The sequence below is a fragment of the Clupea harengus genome, chromosome 13 (assembly GCF_900700415.2).
Source record: "Clupea harengus chromosome 13, Ch_v2.0.2, whole genome shotgun sequence".
In the NCBI taxonomy this organism is placed as follows: Eukaryota; Metazoa; Chordata; class Actinopteri; order Clupeiformes; family Clupeidae; genus Clupea; species Clupea harengus.
In genome coordinates, this window is record NC_045164.1 from 22,139,030 (window position 1) to 22,159,029 (window position 20,000).

General features: G+C 49.7%; 1 protein-coding gene across 1 annotated transcript in view; it reads right to left on the reverse strand.

The window, feature by feature from the left end:
* Positions 1-20,000, reverse strand: part of meis1b (Meis homeobox 1 b) — a 74,755-nt gene that overhangs the window by 16,973 nt on the left and 37,782 nt on the right. Inside the window, exon 9 of the mRNA XM_012819917.3 lies at positions 2,981-3,057. Within this exon, the coding sequence (XP_012675371.1) occupies positions 2,981-3,057 (77 nt within the window). The remainder of the gene's footprint in view (positions 1-2,980; positions 3,058-20,000) is intronic.

Here is a 20,000-nt window from a genome sequence, read left to right on the forward strand (position 1 = left end):
GGCTGGCCCTGAAAACCCTTCTATGTCTGTCTTTCTCTCTCTCTTTCTCTCTCTCTCACACACTTTCTCTCTCTCTCTCTCTCTCCCTCTCTCTTTCCTTACTGCTGTACTGTAAGCATTCCTGGGAGTTTTTCTATTAGCCTCCATGTATCAGTAACCGTGCAGCAGTAGCCTGCCTCTTATTCCGTAGTGTAGTTTCGCTCTGATTTAACCTTATCACAGCCCTGGATCTCCGGAGAACGCTCCTTACTTCAAAAATAGATGCTCCAGTCCGTCCACATTCTTTACACGACTTCATAGTCTCACTATATACCCTTGTGTGCCTCAGTGTGCTCATGCGTGTGTGTGTGTGTGTGTGTGTGTGTGTGTCTGTGTGTGTGTGTGTGTGTGAGTGGCTATATGTCTGTGCTGCACTGTGCTCTTTTATCTGCTCGTGTGTGCATATGGATGTGACTAAGGACGCATGTGTGTGGGTGGGCATTTAGGTGTGCCTGTGTGTGTCAGCATGCCTGTTGCTCAATTCTGTAGGTGTGTCAAGCATATGGTCTCTAAGCATTGTGTGTGTGTGTGCACGTGTGTATGTGTGTGTTTGTGTGTGCATGTATGTGTATGTGTGTGGATGTGCACGCGCCTGTATGTGCTTCCTTATAAGCAAATTTGAGATTTGAAGCAGTCCCTCATGCTGTGTTTTAGCCAATAATTCATGAGTAATCCCCCCCCTGCCTGGCCTTTAGCATTTTTATTTAATCTGCAGTGTGCACATTCACAGGGCTCTCATCAATAATGGATAGAGACATGTGTGTTAACAAGTCTGCTGGAGAATACCTCCTTAAGAAAGGCCCTTTCTTTTCTGGCCAATCTCTTGTTTCTTTCTCTATGTGTTCGCCGTTCAAACCGCACCTGCAGCATAAATATGTGTACACACACACACACACACACACACACATATGCACACCCAAAATGCGCATACACACAAACACGCGCACACAAAATATTGTGTTTATAGGTGGACCAAAACACTGTACACCTATGAGTGAGTATTTCAAAATATACTGGAGATTTGCATCAGTGCTTTCTGGCTACATCATCAGTCCTGTGTTACTGTTTGCAGATAAATAAGATCTATGCGGTCCGTCTTGAACCATTTGTGTTATTTATTCTGTTTGATCAATTTCATATTTCATTTTTCATTTGGTCAGGGCTGCGTGCTTTGACTAGCCTGATAAACAGAATCACTGCTAGGGAAATTGGCTCTTAAAATCAGTGGGTCAGGAGGTAACATCACCAGGGGTTGCCATGGAGACGTCCAATGGTGAGCCTCCAAGGGAATGCAACAACAGGCCTATAAAATGGCAGATCCCTACTCTAACCCCTGATGTGTAATGTGCCTCTCCTCTCCTCTCCTCTCTCTCTCATAGACACACACACGTTCACACACACACACACACACACACACACAGTGCTTGGTCTACAACACACATTCAGTCTTATACACACACAAGCATTCAAAAAAATCTTTGAGGGGGCAGAGAGATCCCAGCATGCAGGGTTTAACAGCTAATACCCCTTAGATTAACCACCCTCGGATCAACACACTCACACACACACACACACACACACACACACACACACACACACACATTAACACACACAACCTCCCTCTTCAAGAGCTGTGCTGCTATTCCATTACCAATCCTAGGCCAGGCGCAAAAACAGCAAACCTAATGACCAGCGAGAAAGTGAGTGAGAGAGAGAGAGAGAGAGAGAGAGGGTGGGGAAGGGCCACTGATAATGGAACAGGCTGTGTCCTGCCTTTGAAACTCTGCCTAATGTGGCTGAAAAAAAAAGAAAAAGCGACAAAAAGAAATTGATCTCCCGTGGGCTGCTGTGAGGTCACAGAAATTGATAACCCTAACAAAAATCCCCTGTGTGGCGCGCGGGCCCCATGGATAGGGCCACTTTGGCAAATTAATCCTCAAAAGGCAAATATATTGTTAGCAGCAGCCGCCGCTGCGTCTCTGAGGTAACAAATTGAACAATGGCTGGGATTATGTTGACAGAGATTACATTCTGCGTAATGGGCTTTAATATATCTGGGAGCTCAGGCCAGAGGCCCCGAGTGTCCTGGCAGTCGGGGTGGGATGGGTAATGTAGGCACAGCCTACGCTGAAGCACACTGTTATTCAGACAAAATGGATTAGGGGGCTTGTAATCAGAACCTTTGCTATATTAATCTCTCTCTCTCTCTCTCTCTCTCTCTCTCTCTCTCTCTATATATATATATATATACACACACACATCTCACTCTCTTTCTTTTTCTGACACTCACAAAAGGAGAGAAAAAAAGCACGTGTTTAGGTGGGTGTTTGTGTGTACACGGGGGCACCTTCAACCTTGACGAGGAGAAATGAGAGGTAAAGCTTTTTTGTTTGCGGTCTCTACCCATTCATTAGATACGGCTAATAACAGTTAGTGCGTGCTGATGGCCACCTCTGATAACACACATAGCCCCGCAGAGTTAAAGCCAGCTATACGTAAACTTCATGCGCCGTGCACTCAGGAGGGGATGGTGAGGGGGGGATGAACGCTACCTACAAACCTCACTGAGTTACAATGCTATGCTCTTCTGGCCGTGTGTTCATAGAGAGAGAGAGAGAAAGAGCGCGAGAGAGAGAGACAAGGAGAGAAGGAGAGAATATTTTTGGGTATGAGAAATGTTTTAAGAGCATGGATTTTCATCCCTCAATGCAACCCCACTGGAATTCATATTCGAATGTGTAAAGAATTTGGTCGTCGGCTCGCTGGCTGGAAAAATCCTACGGGCGATATCCCTTTGGGTGGATTGATTTGGAGGGAGATGAGGTGGTAAGTGGGGAGGTGACAGAGAGGGGCGGGAGTGTATTAATTCAAATCATTAGGAGCGGCTAGCCGGCGGCTAAGCTATCGATCGCATGTAAACACAAAAGTACAATTGACTTACCAGTTGTTCACTTGTAGTATGGTAAGTCCGGTGTCTTGCGCCAACTGCTTCTTCTGTTCTTCTGAAGGGTAGGGGTGCTGTAGAAAAGAGAGAGAGAGAGAGAGAGAGAGAAACAAAACATGAGCGAGGCTGCACGTAAATCAATTAACAAACATATCTGCTATTTCAGTCTGCCCGATTTGCGAGGTGGGGTGGACGAGGTGCACCGCTCGCACTTCTCAGCCGCAGAGCCAGGCAGCTGTTAATTAGTGTGAAAAAGTGAGGTGTGTCTCTCTCTCAGACTCATTAATGGAATATGAAATCTGGTAATTAATGGCAGTGAAAAAGGCAAGCCAATTATAAAGTTAAGTGAAGTGGAGAAACAGAAACATTAATTAGAGAGCCGCGCCGTACAACCCCACTCATATTTATTCTCGGCGGCTTCTCGAAGCCATGCGAGCTGACATGAATGCCTGATGCGGAGGAGATTTGAGAGAGATGTGTAACGTTGGCGACAGCGGCTGGAACCCACACGACAGGTTTTCACACCACTGTCGTCATTATATTCCTCCCTATTTGTGGTTCGTTAACAGGAAAAACAACTATCATCTTTCCGCGTGGCGAGAACACCATTCCTGTACTCACGCTGAGTGGTATGCTGATCGTTTTAACTAGGTTACAGAATGAAAGCTTTATTGGTTCTCGGGTCTAGGCACAGGATAATCACACCACCACACCAGCTAACATACTGCCCTGATTGTACTGTCATGAAGTTTTGTCTCAACAGCCTAACCTTTCTAAATAAATACTACTAAAAAAAAAGACATGCTCCTTTATATTCAGGAGCCTTGGCTATGCGGGGCCTAAACAATGAGCTGTTTATGAATCAGACGAGACAGTGGCTGTGTTCTCCCTAGCCCCGTGGGGACAGTTACATAGCAGTAGAGGTTCAATGGGGCTCAACCCAGAATATCTACTCCGCAAGTGAGAGAGACAGAAGAGAGAACAGCGTAGAGAGAGAGAAAGAAAGAATGAAAGAAGAAAAGAAAGGAGCAAAGAAAGAAAGAAAGAGAAAGAAATGGGTCCATATACATAGAGCTCCCTTGTTGGTTTATTTGTCCTTCTGTTTTGATATTGCTCTCTGTCAACACAATAAAAGCTGTCACCACGGCGACCCCTGCTCTCTCTGGACTGGGTCAGCCCTCGGCCGGCTGGCTTCACTGGCAGAGGCGAGGCGAACTGAGGGGCGGCCATTATAAACCCATTACCTCCACCAGCGCCTGCAGCGGATTAGCACCCACCAGCAGGGCTTAGCCCACAGCCCGGAGATGTGAGGAGTCATCAACCCCGAGCGGCCATACACAGGATCGCCACCCCGCGGGAGGAGAGAGAGGTCGCTTTCGGGCAGGGGGGGGGACTACAAAGACCACAATGCCCTGCTGTCACTAACTCACTCTTCTCTGACTCCATGACTCCCTTTGCTCGCCCCATTCATGCATGGAGGATTGCCAGGCGGCCGACGAGGAGTGTGTCATGGGGGTAGAGGCCTGTGTCACGGAGGAAGAGAAGTGTAGAACTTCTGCCAATGTCCACGTCGAGGTATTTTTGCAATGAACATCAAAGTATGTGTCTGTGTGTCTGTCTGTCTGTCTGTCTGTCTGTCTGTCTGTCTGTGTGTGTGTGTGTGTGTGTGTGTGTGTGTGTGTGTGTGTGTGTGTGTGTGTGTGTGTGTGTGTATATATAAGCAAGTGGACTTCCTAATCAGACCAAATCTGTACTTCTTACAAACCAGTCGCCTGCTCCCAGAGGAGCGGATAAAGTCTTTGTGTGAATCCAGAATTAAAGGCATGTTACCGATAACAATCCAGCCAAGCTGGGAAGGCAGACACTCGCAGGCACTGCCTTCCTCGAGCTCTGCATATATAGCAGCCAAGAGGCCAGACTCACAGAGGCCAGACTCACAGAGGCCAGGCCGACATATTTGGAGCGCCACTTCACACTACCCCCCCCCCCCCCCCCTTTTTTTCTGGTCCCTAGCATAATAAATTGGAATGTGTCTAATGCCGCTGTCCCGCCTGTGTTTATGTGACAGCAAAGAAGGGAGTGTGAGCTGTTTTCACTCGCCTCTGTCTTTTCCATGTGATCTGATTGTAGGTAATTGGAACAAACTGTGGCTAATTTCATGCAGAAAGTTATAATTGCAGTGTCGCCTCCAGCCACTTTTGAGCAGATTCGTTCCTTTCTGTTTCTGTTTTTCTCCCCCTTCTCTCTTCCTCTCCCACCATGTCACTTTCCTCCTTTCTTTCTTTCTTTCTTTCTTTCTTTCTTTCTCAACATGTCTTGCTCTCGTACGCTGCCAATGTCCATGGTCTTGTGGGTATCCAGGAACCTGGATAATTCTATCACAGCGTAATAAAAAGCTCTGTGTGAGGGACAGGCGCGGGCTTGACAACGCCTTGGTCTGCTTCTAGTCATCTGATCCCCCTAATGCCCTAACAGTTGGCTCCAAGCACTTTAGACTGTTTTCTGAAACAAATATAATTGTGCTAATCACATGAATGCCACGACTTCTTGACATTACTGCTTTCATCTTCCTTTTATGAATGCGTGGGAATAAGGATGTGTGTATGTGTGCGTGTGCGTGTGTATTTTAGTGTGAGTGAGTGTGATTGTGTGTGTATGTGTATGTGTGTGTGTGTGCGTGTGCGTGTGCGTGTGTGTATTTGTATGTGACCGAGTGTGTGTCTGTGAGCGAGTGTGTCTGTGTGTGTGTGTATGTATGTGTGTATATGTGTGTGTGTGTGTGTGTGTGTGTGTGTGTGTGTATGTGTGTGTGTGTGCGCGTGTGTGTGTGTATGTGCCTGTGCAGCTGTGTGTATGTGCTTACATGTGGGTGCATGTTTCTCTTTCTTTCAAGAGGAGGAAGAGGGAGGGAGAAAAAACTCCCCCTGCGCTGTTCTTCCCTTCCAGATACGGAGGGGTCAGAGGGCAAGATTGCTGTGGAACATGGGATCCTCTGTTACTGAGCACGAACATATGAGCACAGAGAGGCAGGGGGAGGCAGGGGGAGCAGAGCTAGGGGTGGGTGGGTGCTTGTGTGGGGGACTCGTGACTGCAGAGGGGAATGCCATGCCAGGGGCGATGGGACTGCACAAACATGGCTGTGGCTGACGAGGCCATAATACACACACACACACACACACACACACACACACACACACACACACACACACACACACACACACACACACACACACACACACACACACACACACACACACACACTCACACTGTGTTCTCCACAGCTCACAGTGTTGCTGGACTGCATCCCGGACACTGAGACCAGAGGACGACCTTCCTCCTGGATTTCCTCTGCCCTAGCCACAGCCTCCACCAAGACACCCCCACCCCATCGCTCCACCCCCGTGCCATTTCCCCTAACAACGCCACCACTCGTTCCCGCTCTCTGTTCCCGCGGAGTTCATCTGTTCCTGGATCAGCATCGCTGGCTAGCTGGCACCTTAGTGCGTTCGGTAACGGCAGACCCAGGAGCTGCTGCTGAAGGACGTGTGTGTGTGAGAGCAGAGTAGGGTTTTTTAAATATATCCTGTGCTTACTCTGGCGTTTTAGCTCAGCGGGTCTCCCCGGGCTCATAGCGAAGGACCGGCAGAGACAGAGAGAGAGAGAGAGAGAGAGAGAGAGAGAGAGGGGCGCGTGGGAGAAACTGGGGCACTGGTGTTTTTTTTAAAAGAGGGAGAGGAAAGGAAACACTGCGGCTTCTTGAGGAGATACGGCAAAGGGGAACGAGGGAACGAGGGAAGGAGAGAGAGAGAGAAAAAGAACAAAAGGAAAGAGAGATGGAGAGAGAGGGAGTGATAAAAAGAGAGTGAGCAGGGAGTGAGAGCAGAGAGTGAGAAGGGGCGTTTCATTTGTGGACGCCAGCCAAATGCACGACAACGACTGGTGGTGACCGCACCGATAAAGCAAACAGCTCGAACAGGGGTAGGGTTAAAGAAAGAAACTGGATGTGCGTGTTGGCCTCTCACTCCGCACGCCGCCAGCTCTGCACATCGAGACTCACTGGGCCACTAAAAACCGGCTCCCCAGCCACCACAAAGGCCTGCTTGTCTCGACTGACAGGCCGTCACCGGTCTCGACAAACAATGCAAATCCCCCACCACCCTGGCAGGATTCCTTACCTGCCTGTCATTCGTTCGCTACAAAAAAAGCCCTTTCCGTAACCTCGCACGTGTCATCTGGGTCAGGTGTTTCACGCCCACACCTGCAGCCGACTTAACCTCACCTTCGTATCCCTGGCAACAACACGGTGTAATGCACACATCGCAACAGGGGAGGGAGGGGCACCCAGCTAACGCTAGTAGCAGAATCACTTAGGTGGGCATTAGCTATAGCATTACGGACAATAGCGAGCACGTAGCAATGACCAGGAGTGGATTCCACCCTGCGGTATAATGGCTTCCTTTGTTTGTCTCAAACCGCACTTCTTTTTCGTCTACTTTCTCAGAAACACAGAAGCGCCTCCTCCAAAACTTTAAGAGCTCGCTGACCTTATTGTCACGAGAGAACCCAATGCAATGTTTCACAATGAACTCTGGATAGTTCTACGTACGTTCTAGATGGCATTTAAGGGTTTTTACGCATTCTTTGTTGATTCTTGAAGGGTTCTCCTGGGAGGACGAGGCCCAACACCCTTTCTTCCTCAGACTGCAATTTTGACTCAAAGATGGTCCCTAAAAAGCCACTAAATTTCATGGCTGTTGACGGATTGGCTTTTATCAAAGCATTCCTGGGGCGTGTACTCCATGGGTTTCTTCATGACGCGCTCTTCAGGCCACAGTTTCCCAACACCAAATTATCACGTATCTGTCAAAACATTATGATTTAGGTTATATTGTAAATAAGGCTCAGAGGCCAAAAAAATTGGTTTATATTGTTGCCTGCAAGAGATTCGGTATTTTTAATCCTTTTTGGCAGCCGCTCTGGGTGAGAAGTGCTTTCTCAGGCTCTGGCCAGGCTTTGGAGCGAAGGCAATAACATTGCAGAAGAACAGATGGAAAATTTCGACGCATCCTCCCCCCCTTTTCCTCCGCCTATCTTAATGATATGTCTTGTCCAAATATACTACTCCTTTCATCAGAATTTCCACCCTTGTCTGTATTTGTGGATGCCAGGACAGCACTGTCTCTCTCCCCTGTCTCTTTCTTCTCTGCTGGGTATCTTATCTCTCTCACTCCCTCCCTCCCTCCCTCCCTCCCTACCTCTCTCACTCCCCCTAGTTACTCATGTATGCATGCATGTGTGTGTGTGTGTGTGTATGTGTGAATATGTACTTGTGTCTGTGTGGGGGTCTGTGTGTGTGTGTGTGCGTGCATGCGTAGTGTATGTCCCTCTCTGTGTGTGTGTGTGTGTGTGTGTGTGTGTGTGTGTGTATGTGCGTGTGTAACAGAGCATCAATAACAGTCCCTCCCAGCTTGTCCTCCTCGCTGACCTCGCCAGTTAGGGGCAGCTCATGGCGGAGTGGAGAGGCGAGTCCGTGGCCTATCACACAGATAAGACTGGGAGAGGCTAGGGCCCCTCTCCAGCACCCAGTGTCCCTGGCTAGCCCTGTGACAAACACACACACACACACACACACACACACACACACACACACACACACACACACACACACACACACAAAGTTGTGTGGACCGACACACTGGAGTTATGTCCTGAGAGCTCAACTGAAAACAAAAACTCTTTCCAAACCCCTCCTTCCTCTGATAACCCTGCCCAGACTACCCAGAATGCAATGCTACTCAGGGCAGTGTTAGTTATAAAAGGGAAGAGTGACAATATGGAGCAATGGAACAGCACAGATGATGTGCACCACTCTCTCTCTCTCTCTCTCTCTCTCTCTCTCTGCCTTTCCACATTCATGGATGGAAAAGACCCATAGAAGAAGCAGTGAGAAGGGCTGAGTTCTTCTTTGGAGAGGGGAGTGTGTGTGTGTGTTTGGTGTGTTTGGTGTGTTTGCAGCGGGGCCCTGCGTGTCTGGGTCTCCGTCTCTGTTTGGGTCTCCTCCGCTTAACCACCAGGGAGAGGAGGAGTGTGTGTGTGTGTGTGTGTGTGTGTTTGGGTCTCCTCTGCTTCACCACCAGGGAGAGGAGAAGTGTTTCAGAGGGGCCTTTTATCTGCTGCTCGCTTTCCGCCATCCACCGCCTCAGCCGCCCTCCCCTGTGTGCTCCGCCATCTCAGCCCAGCCCAGCCCAGCCCACCCCAGCCCAGCCCAGCCCAGCCACACGTCCCTGAGAGACAGTACCACAGCAGACGTGGATATCACTCTTTTATAATCTTCTCTCTCTCTCTTGCTCTCTCTCTCTCTTTCTGTATCTTTCTGTCATTCTGATGGTGTTTCATTTAACTAGTTAATTAGTATCAGGCACAACAACTTCCCTTCCCCCTCTCAATGCTCCCCAGACAAGCACATGCACATGCACACACACACACAAACACACACACACACACACACACACACACACACACACTGCTGCTGCTGTCTTCATTAGAGCCATTAGCATTCTGATCATTTTTCTATTTAAGGGAACGTTTTCCTGCATCCTGTGTGATTGGGAATAAAGAGGCTTTCCACCGAGATTAACTCCATAAAACGAACGAGCTCTGGCAACACTGTTTACGTTCTCCTCTCTTAGAGCCTGACAGCAGAGGGGGAGACACTCAAGGAGTGGCGTGCCACTCGATCACAGCCTGAACCAGCCTGTGGGAGCAAGAGAGAGGGAGGTGAGGGAGGGAGGGAGGGGGAGCGAGAGGAGGAACAGAGAGAAAGAGAGAGGGAAAGGGAAAGGAGGAGTGATATCTGCTGTGATGTCTGCCTTGATACAGTGAATCTGGAGGCTTATCGCACAGGATGCTGTATGATGCACATCTCCCTTTAATAGCCATCTCCACCCACCGCCAAGCCATGAGGCACCTAATGTGACATGCTTTTCAGTCAGGCATGGCACAGACGGCCCAAGGTCACCAGTCCAGTGGCTTACAGTGATGGGGTGGGGGGTGGGGGGGGTGGGTGGGGCAGGAGTGCTGTATTAGCAGTAGCAGTAGCGGTAGCAGTAGTAGCGGTGAGCGTCTTTTCAGCTCAGGGTCTCCCGCTGTTGCCCCACCTCTGTGTGCGCCAGGGGCCTAATCCCCATGGAAACCAAGCTGCCCTTCAGGAATGCCCGAGGCTTGATCCTGGAGGCCCTTTTTGGCCGGGGTGGCATCAGAGTATCATATCAACATCCCCATCTAGCCTCACTCACCAGCCCAGCAAGCCAGCCAGCCTGCCCCTCCCTTCGCCTCTCCTCCCCCGCCCCCGCCCCGAGCGAGCAGAATCAATCTTCTCTTTGGGATGGCTCCTAAATAAACAGGATTAGGATTGAAAGTTTAGTCTTCCTACTAACTCCCCCGACCGAGCGAGTCTGCTCTGGGGGGGTTTTAGTGCTGTGCTCACCGGCAGCGCAGGCCTCAGAACTGTCACACACACTCTCTCTCTCTCTCTCTATCTATCTCTCTCTCTCTCTCTCTCTCTCTCCTTCTCTTCAGGCTAAGATAAAGCTGCCCACCTCCCAGCCACCAACAGGAGAGAAGTAGTGGGGAGGGAACCTCAAATATTTGGATAAGAATTCGCCATTCCACTCGTCCAGCAAGCTGTTGTCTGAGTCACAAAAGATAGTTCCGTGCTGTGGCACACTGCGCTGTAACGGCTTTGTTTAAAATGCCTGTTGCTCTTAGGCAAGACAAGAGAACGGCATTGTTTTTTTTTTTGTCCCTGTATGTGTGTTCATGAAATAGCAAGATCGGCGGCGGCGACTTCAGGAGGTAGCCCTCAAGAGAGCAAATTGTTGAGGCAGGCCTAAGCCATCGCAAATTCCTTTTTCGTGTAGGTGGCATAAACTCTTAGCCCCCTGTCCTTCGTTAAGGAGCGAGACAGCAGGCTTTAGAAGAAAACAAAATTAAAAAGTGAGGAAGAGAGGGAGCAACAGAATGCCTGCCGCTGAAAGAGAAAGAAAAACAACACAAAACAAAAGCAAGAGCTTTTCCAGCCCCAATTTCCTCACATTTCTCTGGCAGTCGAAATCTGAATCAACACAACAGACAAAAAAAAAAAAAAAAAGATCTTAGAGACGTCGGGGGCGAAAAACAACTGCAGGCCAAAGGGTTTAAGATGCCCTATCTGCAGTGTGTGTGAGTGTGTGTGTGTGTGTGTGTGTATAATTGTGTTTATGTGTGTACGCATGTGTGTGTGTGTGTGTGTATGTGAGAATGAGAATGAGGCTGTGTGCGTGTGTGCCTTCAGAGCAAACATGAATGCTGAGGAACCTCTTTCAGCGAGCGTGAGTGCTGTGAAGTTCACAACTAGTTAAATCAACACAAAGCCCCGACATGAATAATTCACGTCGGCCGTTTTTAGAAAGACTTGTTCTACAACGAGGAAAAAGCTGGAAAAATTTCACCCTTGGAAGCAGTTTCCCCCTCCTTCCTCTTTTTGTCATCCAATCTATCCCTGAGATATAAAAAAAAATCAGATATGCTCAATCTGGTATAAAGCACTTTAATTAGTCTCTTCCTGGTTTAAAAAACATCTTTTGTTGATTTAGAGGCAGAGGGTGCAGAGTGGTGCCGACGGGCACAGATACTACCCCATCCGTTCGGGAGGGAGGCTGGAAACACAAGCGTGCAATTAAACGAGTGCGGGGCGGATTAGAGAGCAGATCTGGGCCTATCAGACGAAATCAGCCTGTTCTGTAAAAGCGTATGATCCCACATGATGAGACCCTCTCACAAATGATCAGTGAAGACTCACATCGCTGAGAATTTAGGTTTGTGGTAGTTATGGACTGCTGTACATACAAACGCCATGTTGTATTGTCATGACAACATACACCCATAGGTAGAGAGACACAGATGTATTTATATACGGAACAGTAATGGAATCCAGGGGGACGAGCTGAGCTCCAGAGGACAGGGGTCACCAAGGCTGCTCTCCTGACCCCTCACCCCCCCCCCGCCCCCCCCGGGCTGTGGCGAGGGGACAGTAGGGTATATGAGGGGAGGAGTGAAGGCCTGCCCCTGCCTCATTAGGGCCTCCACTTCAAGGAAGATGTGTGTTGTTCCACACCTGCTGTTCAAGTCACATGGTAATAAGGCCAGGGGGTGTGTGTGTGTGTGTGTGTGTGTGTGTGTGCGTGAGGTGCTGTGCGTCTGTGAGGTGAGAGAGAGTGTAAAGTGTGTGAGTGTGTGTGTATGTGAGGTGGTAGGGGAGGGCGGGAGGTGGAGTTGCCCCCACGTGCAAACAGTGACTGGGGTTTGTTGGACTGCAGCTGATGAGCCTGGGCTAATTCAGGGGTGATTATGTAGTTTACTGGACCACTAAACCTCTTTAAGCTGGTAATTACAGGCCTATTTGAGCGAGGGGCGGGGGGCAGGGGGGGGGGGGGTGAAACATTCAAAAGCAATTCAGCCGCACCGTGCTGCGTAACACCATGCCAGCCACAGCTGGAGGTGGCGTGCCACTGGACGGCCCCAGAGGCGGGCGAGGGCATTGGTGGCAGAGGTGCCAGCGCAGGCAGGTAGGGCTTCACGGTGAGGGCGCAGGTACCCGCCACCTCCCCTCGTCTTCCGCTGCTCTGTTCACCCACCTCCCCTGGGGGGCAAGAGAACGCCGACCAGCTCCAGTGGCTGCCTATGCAAAACCTCAACCGGTCAGGGCCCTTTGGATTTGGTTACGGCGAGAAATAATAATTGTTGCTTTGGCTATTGTTGTGGGGTGGGGTGGGGTAGGGGGGAGAAAAATGCAAAGCAGCAGCGCGAAAGGTCCATTAAAGCACGCTTGGGTACACAACCTGCTCGCCTCCCTGTGCAGAAGGGCTTGTAGCGATACTGCCGATGGGGGGGTGGGGGGTGGATGTGTGTGTGTGTGTGTGTGTGTGTGTGTGTGTGTGTGTGTGTGTGTGTGTGTGTGTGTGTGTGTGTGTGTGTGTGTGTGTGTGTGTGTGTGTGTGTGTGTGTGTGTGTGTGTGTGTGTGTGTGAGAGAGAGAACTCATGGTGCATTAAACGTTGAAGGAATCAGGTTACTCATATTGCACCTTGACCAGGGGAATCTATTCCATTTACTTTACTTTCAAGGAAATTATGCTTTATTTAATGCCACTGAAATGTGATACTCAAAGGAAGCAATTTCGGGGACCACAGAAAATTCTAATAACCTGCGCGATATTATTATGTTATTATCATAATTACCCTTTTGCCCCCGCCATTTTAATTAATGCTCACTGCAAGGGGCCTGAAGGGGAAGTGAAGCCTGGTCATGGTTGGGGAAAGTTAAAAGTAGGTAAAGGTATTTTACAATTGCTCCCTTATGCCTATTGCCTGCAAGGATAAAAAGAAAAGAGGACAGAGTCTGTGAGCACTGAATAGAGAGAATCATATCTCTCCCTCTCTCTCTTTCTCTCTCTTTCTTTCTTTCTTTCTTTCTTTCTTTCACTTCCCCACCCCCCCCTTTCTCTCGCTGCCTGAGCACAAAGGAGGAGGGCCTTCTCCATCAGTGCACCATTTTTACAAATCGATGACTTAATCTGTCGTAACAAACAAGTGAGCACCACCTCCCCCCTGCGCGCACACACACACACAGACACACACACACACACCCACACAGACAAACACACACCCACACACGTCTGCTTCCCCTAGCTACACGAGAGAACTAAAAAAGAAAGGATGACAACAGAAGGGAGAGAACCACAGTGTGACATCTCAGCACCACCCTACCATCTTAACCAACCCCGCTCCCCTCTGTCATCTTAACCAACCCCTACTAACCCCTCATAAGACCCTCTGACACCATGGCTGCTAGAAGCAATGCTGCTTTGTTTATAAACAAGCGCAACGTCACTAGAGCCTAGAGCCGATGGGAGGCTTCCCCTCCACGTCTGGTCTCTATGGGGAATACAGTGAGATCAGCACGTATCCGAGGAGGCTTCCCCTCCACGTCTGGTCTCTATGGGGAATACAGTGAGATCAGCAGGTATCCGAGCGCGCTGTTCATGCCTCCAAGCCTTCGTGCCCATGTGCTCTCACCAGCACAGTGAAATATCATGTAGCGGGTCACAGTGGAAAAGGTCGAGGGTCGTCAGTGGAGGAAAGGAAAAAGGTTCCCATGCCCTTTTTTTTGTCTGATTGTCTTAATCAGTTTAAGAGCGAAAGCCTCCTCTCGACACTTCCTCTACTGTTGTTGTCCTGTGGAAATCAATGATGGCTAAAAGACTAGGGTGTTTTTTTTGGTGTGTCCAAAGAAGAGGGGTCAAAGATTCCACGTCCCCATGCCCACCACCACCACCACCACCACCACCACCACCACCGCCACCGTGCCAAGCTCCATTTAACAATCTGTGACCCTCACAGCTGACGGCACAAAATCGTTTTAATTTATCGCCCGTCGAAGATGGGAGCCGCGTTAATGACAGGCCACACAAAACTGGATGAGGGTGGTTTTCATTGCATGTGTTTTTGTTTGTTGCCTTTGTTGGGTTTTTTTTGTATTTTTTGAAAGACCACCAAAATGCTTTCCAGTGACGTGAAAAAAAGAACACAGGGCGTGAGTGAGTCAAAGGAAACACTTAACACTGGTGTGGGTGTGCCTGATACTGAGGGACCAGGGTGGGCATTTATTTTTGAGACACATTGTGGACCGGTGGCATTGTTGGTTCACTTGCTCACATTGGCAGAGAGAGGGAGAGAGGGAGCGAGGGAGAGGGAGAGAGGGAGAGAGAGAGGAGAGAGAGAGAGAGAGAGAGAGAGAGGGTGAGAGAGAGGAGGGGGAAAAAAAGAGCAGTGTGACTCATGCCAACCCTTCCTGCAGGTCCGTTTGTCCCGCGGATGAAAAAACACTCTGGGCCGGCGAGCACCACGCATGGGCGAGATTACAAGCAAGGAGGAACTGAGTTGATAAATTAGTTCAGTGAATGTGCAAACTGATTACAGCCTCTCTGCGCACCATATAATCCATCAGGCACACACTCTTTCCCTATTACACACACACACATACACACACACACACACACACACACCAATAATTTCACAGAAACACAAAAAGGATACAAAGCTGTATAGATACATATATATATATATATATATTTACCCTCAAAACATAGGGGCAAACAAAGAACATGGACACGCACAATTACATTCTCTCTCTCCTTCACACATACACACACACACACACACACACACACACACACTAACCCAAGACTATCTGGGGCAAACTGCTGAAGCGGTGCAGTGTGGGGGAACGATCTGCAGTTGCTGTAAGTAAAACGTATTGAGCTGCTGACTACAGGCGGAAAGATCCCCAAGCACTGCAGATTACAGCATATCCACAACGGCCCTCTCTCTCCCCCTTTATCTATCTCTCTCCCTCTCTCTCTCACACACACAAACACACACACTCACACACACAAACACACGCACACACACACACACACACACACACACACCCACACACATACACACACACACACACACACACACACACACACACACACACTCACGCTCACACATACTCACACACAAACACACACATGCACGCCACACCACACATACTCACACATACTCACACACAAACACACACACTCACACACACAAACACACGCACACACACAAACACACACAAACACACGCACACACACACACACAAACACACGCACACACACACACACATACTCACACACAAACACACACATGCACGCCACACCACACAGACACACACATACTCTCACACACACACACACACACACATTCTCCCTCTTCTTTGGTCCGAGGGGCTGAAACCTGAACTACTCTAAGCTAAAGTGGAGCAGTCAGAAGATTAGCACCGTGAGGGGGGCATCGCTACGGAGGGACCTTCAGCCTCCTTCCCCACTGCTTCCCCTTCTCTGCTCCGCTCTGCTCTGCTAAGCGGCCCTTTTGCTGGGCTCTGCATGTTCCTGGCTGAACCAAACAAAATGATTAGGCCACTGTAAAGATTACGGTGATGTGTAAGAGTCTCGAGCCCCTGTGTGGAGGCGGGGGAAGATCGGCTTTAGGAGGTTCGTGGCACGGAGCATAGAGGGGGAGGGCTCTTACCCGGAACACTCGCTAAAACCCCCCCAGACACGGGGAAGACTCTAGACAGCAGCTAGCTTTTGATAGCACTCTGTTTTACTATCCCTCTGTTTCTTTCTTTCGATCTCCCTCTCTCTTTCCCTCTCTCTCTCTCTCTCTCTCTCCTTCTCTTCAGGGTCCTTCTGTGCTGTCTCTCACTCCCTGGCTCACACTCCAGCAGGACTATATTGGTATCTGTACCAGGGGCCTGGCACCTAGCATCAGAATTGATCGCTGTCCCTCCCTCCCTCCCTCCCTCTCTCTCTATCTCTCTCTCTCTCTCTCTCTCTCTCTCTCTCTCTCTCTCTCTCTCTCTCTTGACACCCCCTTACATAGATGCTGGCACTGTCCTCACCACACCCACACACAGGCCCGAGTTCACCCCTGGGGACGGCAGCCAGCGCCCGCCGCCTGACCGAGGCTTTTATTGGGATTCACACAGAATCTTGAGCCGCTCAGCAAAGGCTAGCCGCCGTGGTTTCACACGTACTGGGCGGTGCCAGGGCTTGTTTCTAGTGCCACAGACAGCCAAACGAGGTTACCCCGGGCAAGCGTGAAAAAAACACAAACGCCATTGGCCAGCACTTGCCCCTGCTAGCCATTCACACCCGGACGCTAATGAAATATAATACCAGCATGATATATACTGTGCCAGCACAAGGCCATATTGGCTTTGGACTGACAGGCCAATGAAACCACATATCCTCTGGTGACGGCATTAACGAGAGATCTGGGGGGATTGGAGTGGGGGGGGGGGTGCTGGATTTCAGTGAGCAGGCTGCCCACCTGCTTGCCTGCGTGAAAAGCTATCCCCACCGTAGGGTCCTCGCGGCAGCAGCTCCGGCGACCCCATGGTCACTTTATAAAGTTCTCACATCCTCCGAGGCTGTGGGTCGGCATTCAATGGTGGCGAGGCGCACGTTTGAGGGGCCAGGGGACGGACGGATCTGTCCTACGCTTCCTACGTCTGCAGGCGGCCATTTTGGGGGGGGTTCAGAGGTTACATGAATTAAAACTTAACTGCCCTTCAGGGATGGTAAAGAGAAGGGGGAAACTAAGAAACCTAGAAGAGCTCTGCTGAAGAAAAAGGAGGAGAAGAGAAGACTTGCGGGAGAAGAGAAGAGAGAAGCAGACAAAGGGCAGGTCGGGAAAATCGGCTCTTTGATGACATCTGATCACACAAAACAGCAGACGTTGGGGACACTGGCGCTTGATGAGGTGTTTGAAGAAAAGAGCTCTGCTCTCTCTCTCTCTCTCTTTCTTTCTCTTTCTCTCTCTCCCCCTCCCTCCCTCCTTCCCTCCCTGCCTTCATCAATCATGGCACAGATGGCCTTTCAAAGCCCCATGTCAGGAGTGGCAGAGAGGCGTCCATCCACCGGGTGGAGGCTGCCAATTCAATCCATTCTGCCCAACAGAAACCAATGCCTTTTACCCTGTCAGAATGGAAGGCTTGCCAATGATGGATATACACGTTTCTCTCTCTCACTCTCTCTCTTTCTCTCTCTCTTTCTCTCTCTCTCTCTCTCTCTCTCTCTCTCTCTGGAGGGGGGGTGGGGTGAAGAAGGCATCTATCCACAAAGACGTGCCCCCAAAGAGCTGGCTGCCTTAGGTCCCTTGGGCCTGTCAGAGGGGTAATTGATGATGTTTTCATTACAAGGTGTGGGAGCACAGGGGGGTGTTGGAGGGTAGGGGTGGTGGTTGTAGGAGTTCGGGTAGAGGGGGGCGCTGGCTGGGGGTCGCATCTTCACTCAATAGGCCGACCCAATGCTGCGAGATTGACTCAGCTGCTCCGAGCCAGACACTAGACTTTTATAACACACATCAAGTCGTTGCTGCCAAATGTCCTGCACACACACACACACACACACACACACACACACACACACACACACACACACACACACTTTTTCTCATTCTTTCTCTGTATCACTCTCTTTCTTACTCTTTCTCTGCTCGGTTGCTCTCTTTCTAAGATAAACACTAGAGCCAAAACTGAAAAAAAGAAAAAACACAGTCAAAACAGCTGAGAGTAGAAAGTCAGTCAACTGCGACAAACATAGTAAAAACAGAGCAGGGAAACACACACACACACACACACAGCTATACCGAGCACAAGGGACACACACACACACACACACACACACACACACACACACACACACACCCTTCTCTGTCTTTATTCCAATTCTCATTCTCCTCCTCATTCTTGTCCTTTCTCATGGTTTAAGGCCAGGGCAAGTTGTTTGATATATGCTGTCTGAAAATCCCTTTAAGCTTTTAATTCAGTGGCGCCTCCGCTGCTGCCCACTTAGATGAAATTAAGAAATAACCGGAGACCTCAGGCTACTAAATTGAATTTACAAATATTAATCTGAATGGACTTTTTTTCGCCCCTGTCACACAAGAATGAATGAATGAATGAACGAAGAGACCAAAGACAATGCGAACACTTGTAACTCAAGGCCACTTCTGGGGGTCTTTTCTCTCTCTCTTTCTCTCTCTTTCTCTCTCTTTCTCTCCCTCTTCTTCTTTTTCTTTTCTTCTTTCTCTTATTCTGCTTACTGCTGTTTTTGGTCCAGAGACACACACACACACACACACACACACACACACACACACACACACACACAGTTCTTTTGATATAAACGGCTGCTGCTGCTGCTGCTGGTTGGCGGAATCCTGCTCTCTCCTGGGGTTCTGGGGCCGAGCCGGGCTCTGGAGCACCGGGCCAGCCGAGCGGAGGGGGCTTCCCGCCAGGCCAGTGGCAGCGTGGCGTGCCAGGGTTGCCATGGGTGACCAGTGCGCTGACATCCCGGGGCTCGGCAATAAACAGCCAGTGACTAATGGCATGTGAGGCCCAGGCGACCCCTGACCCCTAATGGCCCAGGCGGCTTTTTTGACGAGGCCATTCATGGCAGCACTCGGCGGCTAACTGCTACCATGCCTGAACTTTGTTTACGAGGGCGTCCGTCTTCCTGACTCCATGGAGCCACGCGGGAGCCCCTAGTGCCACATGGGGGACGCAGAAAAAAGGAAAAAAAAGGGAAAAAAGAAAAAAAAAGGAAAACCTTTGTCCATGTTCAAGCAGGACAAAATGGCAGCAAGGGGGGGGGGGGGCTTGGAGTGGATTATATCAGAGCGAGAAAGTGAAATCCTGTCACTTTGAAATATTCTCACGAGGTTGACGGCAGTGCAGGGAGCTGAGGCAATCACCTCCCTCATGTTTCTATAGGGGACAGTGAATTTGCTGGAGGTGGTTAAACTGCAGAGGACAAAGATGTAGAGCACACACACTAGCACGCAATGAGGTAGCTTCTATTTGGGTCTATAATGATCCAAGGCTCTTAAAGTGAGTTTGAACAGGAGACGAAAGGCGTGGACAGACAGAGGGTGACTGCAGTTTGCCCTGTCCAACACCCAACACCCCATTGATAATATTCGCTGTGGCATGCTGCTGCCGTGGCAAGCTGTCACCATGGCAACATGACTGACAGGTCTGATTGGCAAGGCTGCTCCAACAGAGACTCACGGGATGCTGCCTGCTGCAGTCTCCAGCCACACAAACAATGCAACTCATAAATTTAGGTAACCCCATAACTAGGCATTGTGGACTCTGGGCTGTACGGCCTGTTATCCCAGCCCCCTTCAGGGAAAGGCTGGACTTCAACTCCCCTAAAGGAAGTGAAATGAGGTGGACATGACGCATAAGAAAGTACAATGCTGACTAACACCCCAGACTATTTTAGAAGGCAATGAAGCTCTGGAACACGCCATCACTCCGGGGCAGACGCAGGACTCCCAGCTAGTGTTATTTTGAGATAAAAAAACTCCAGAAATCCAGCC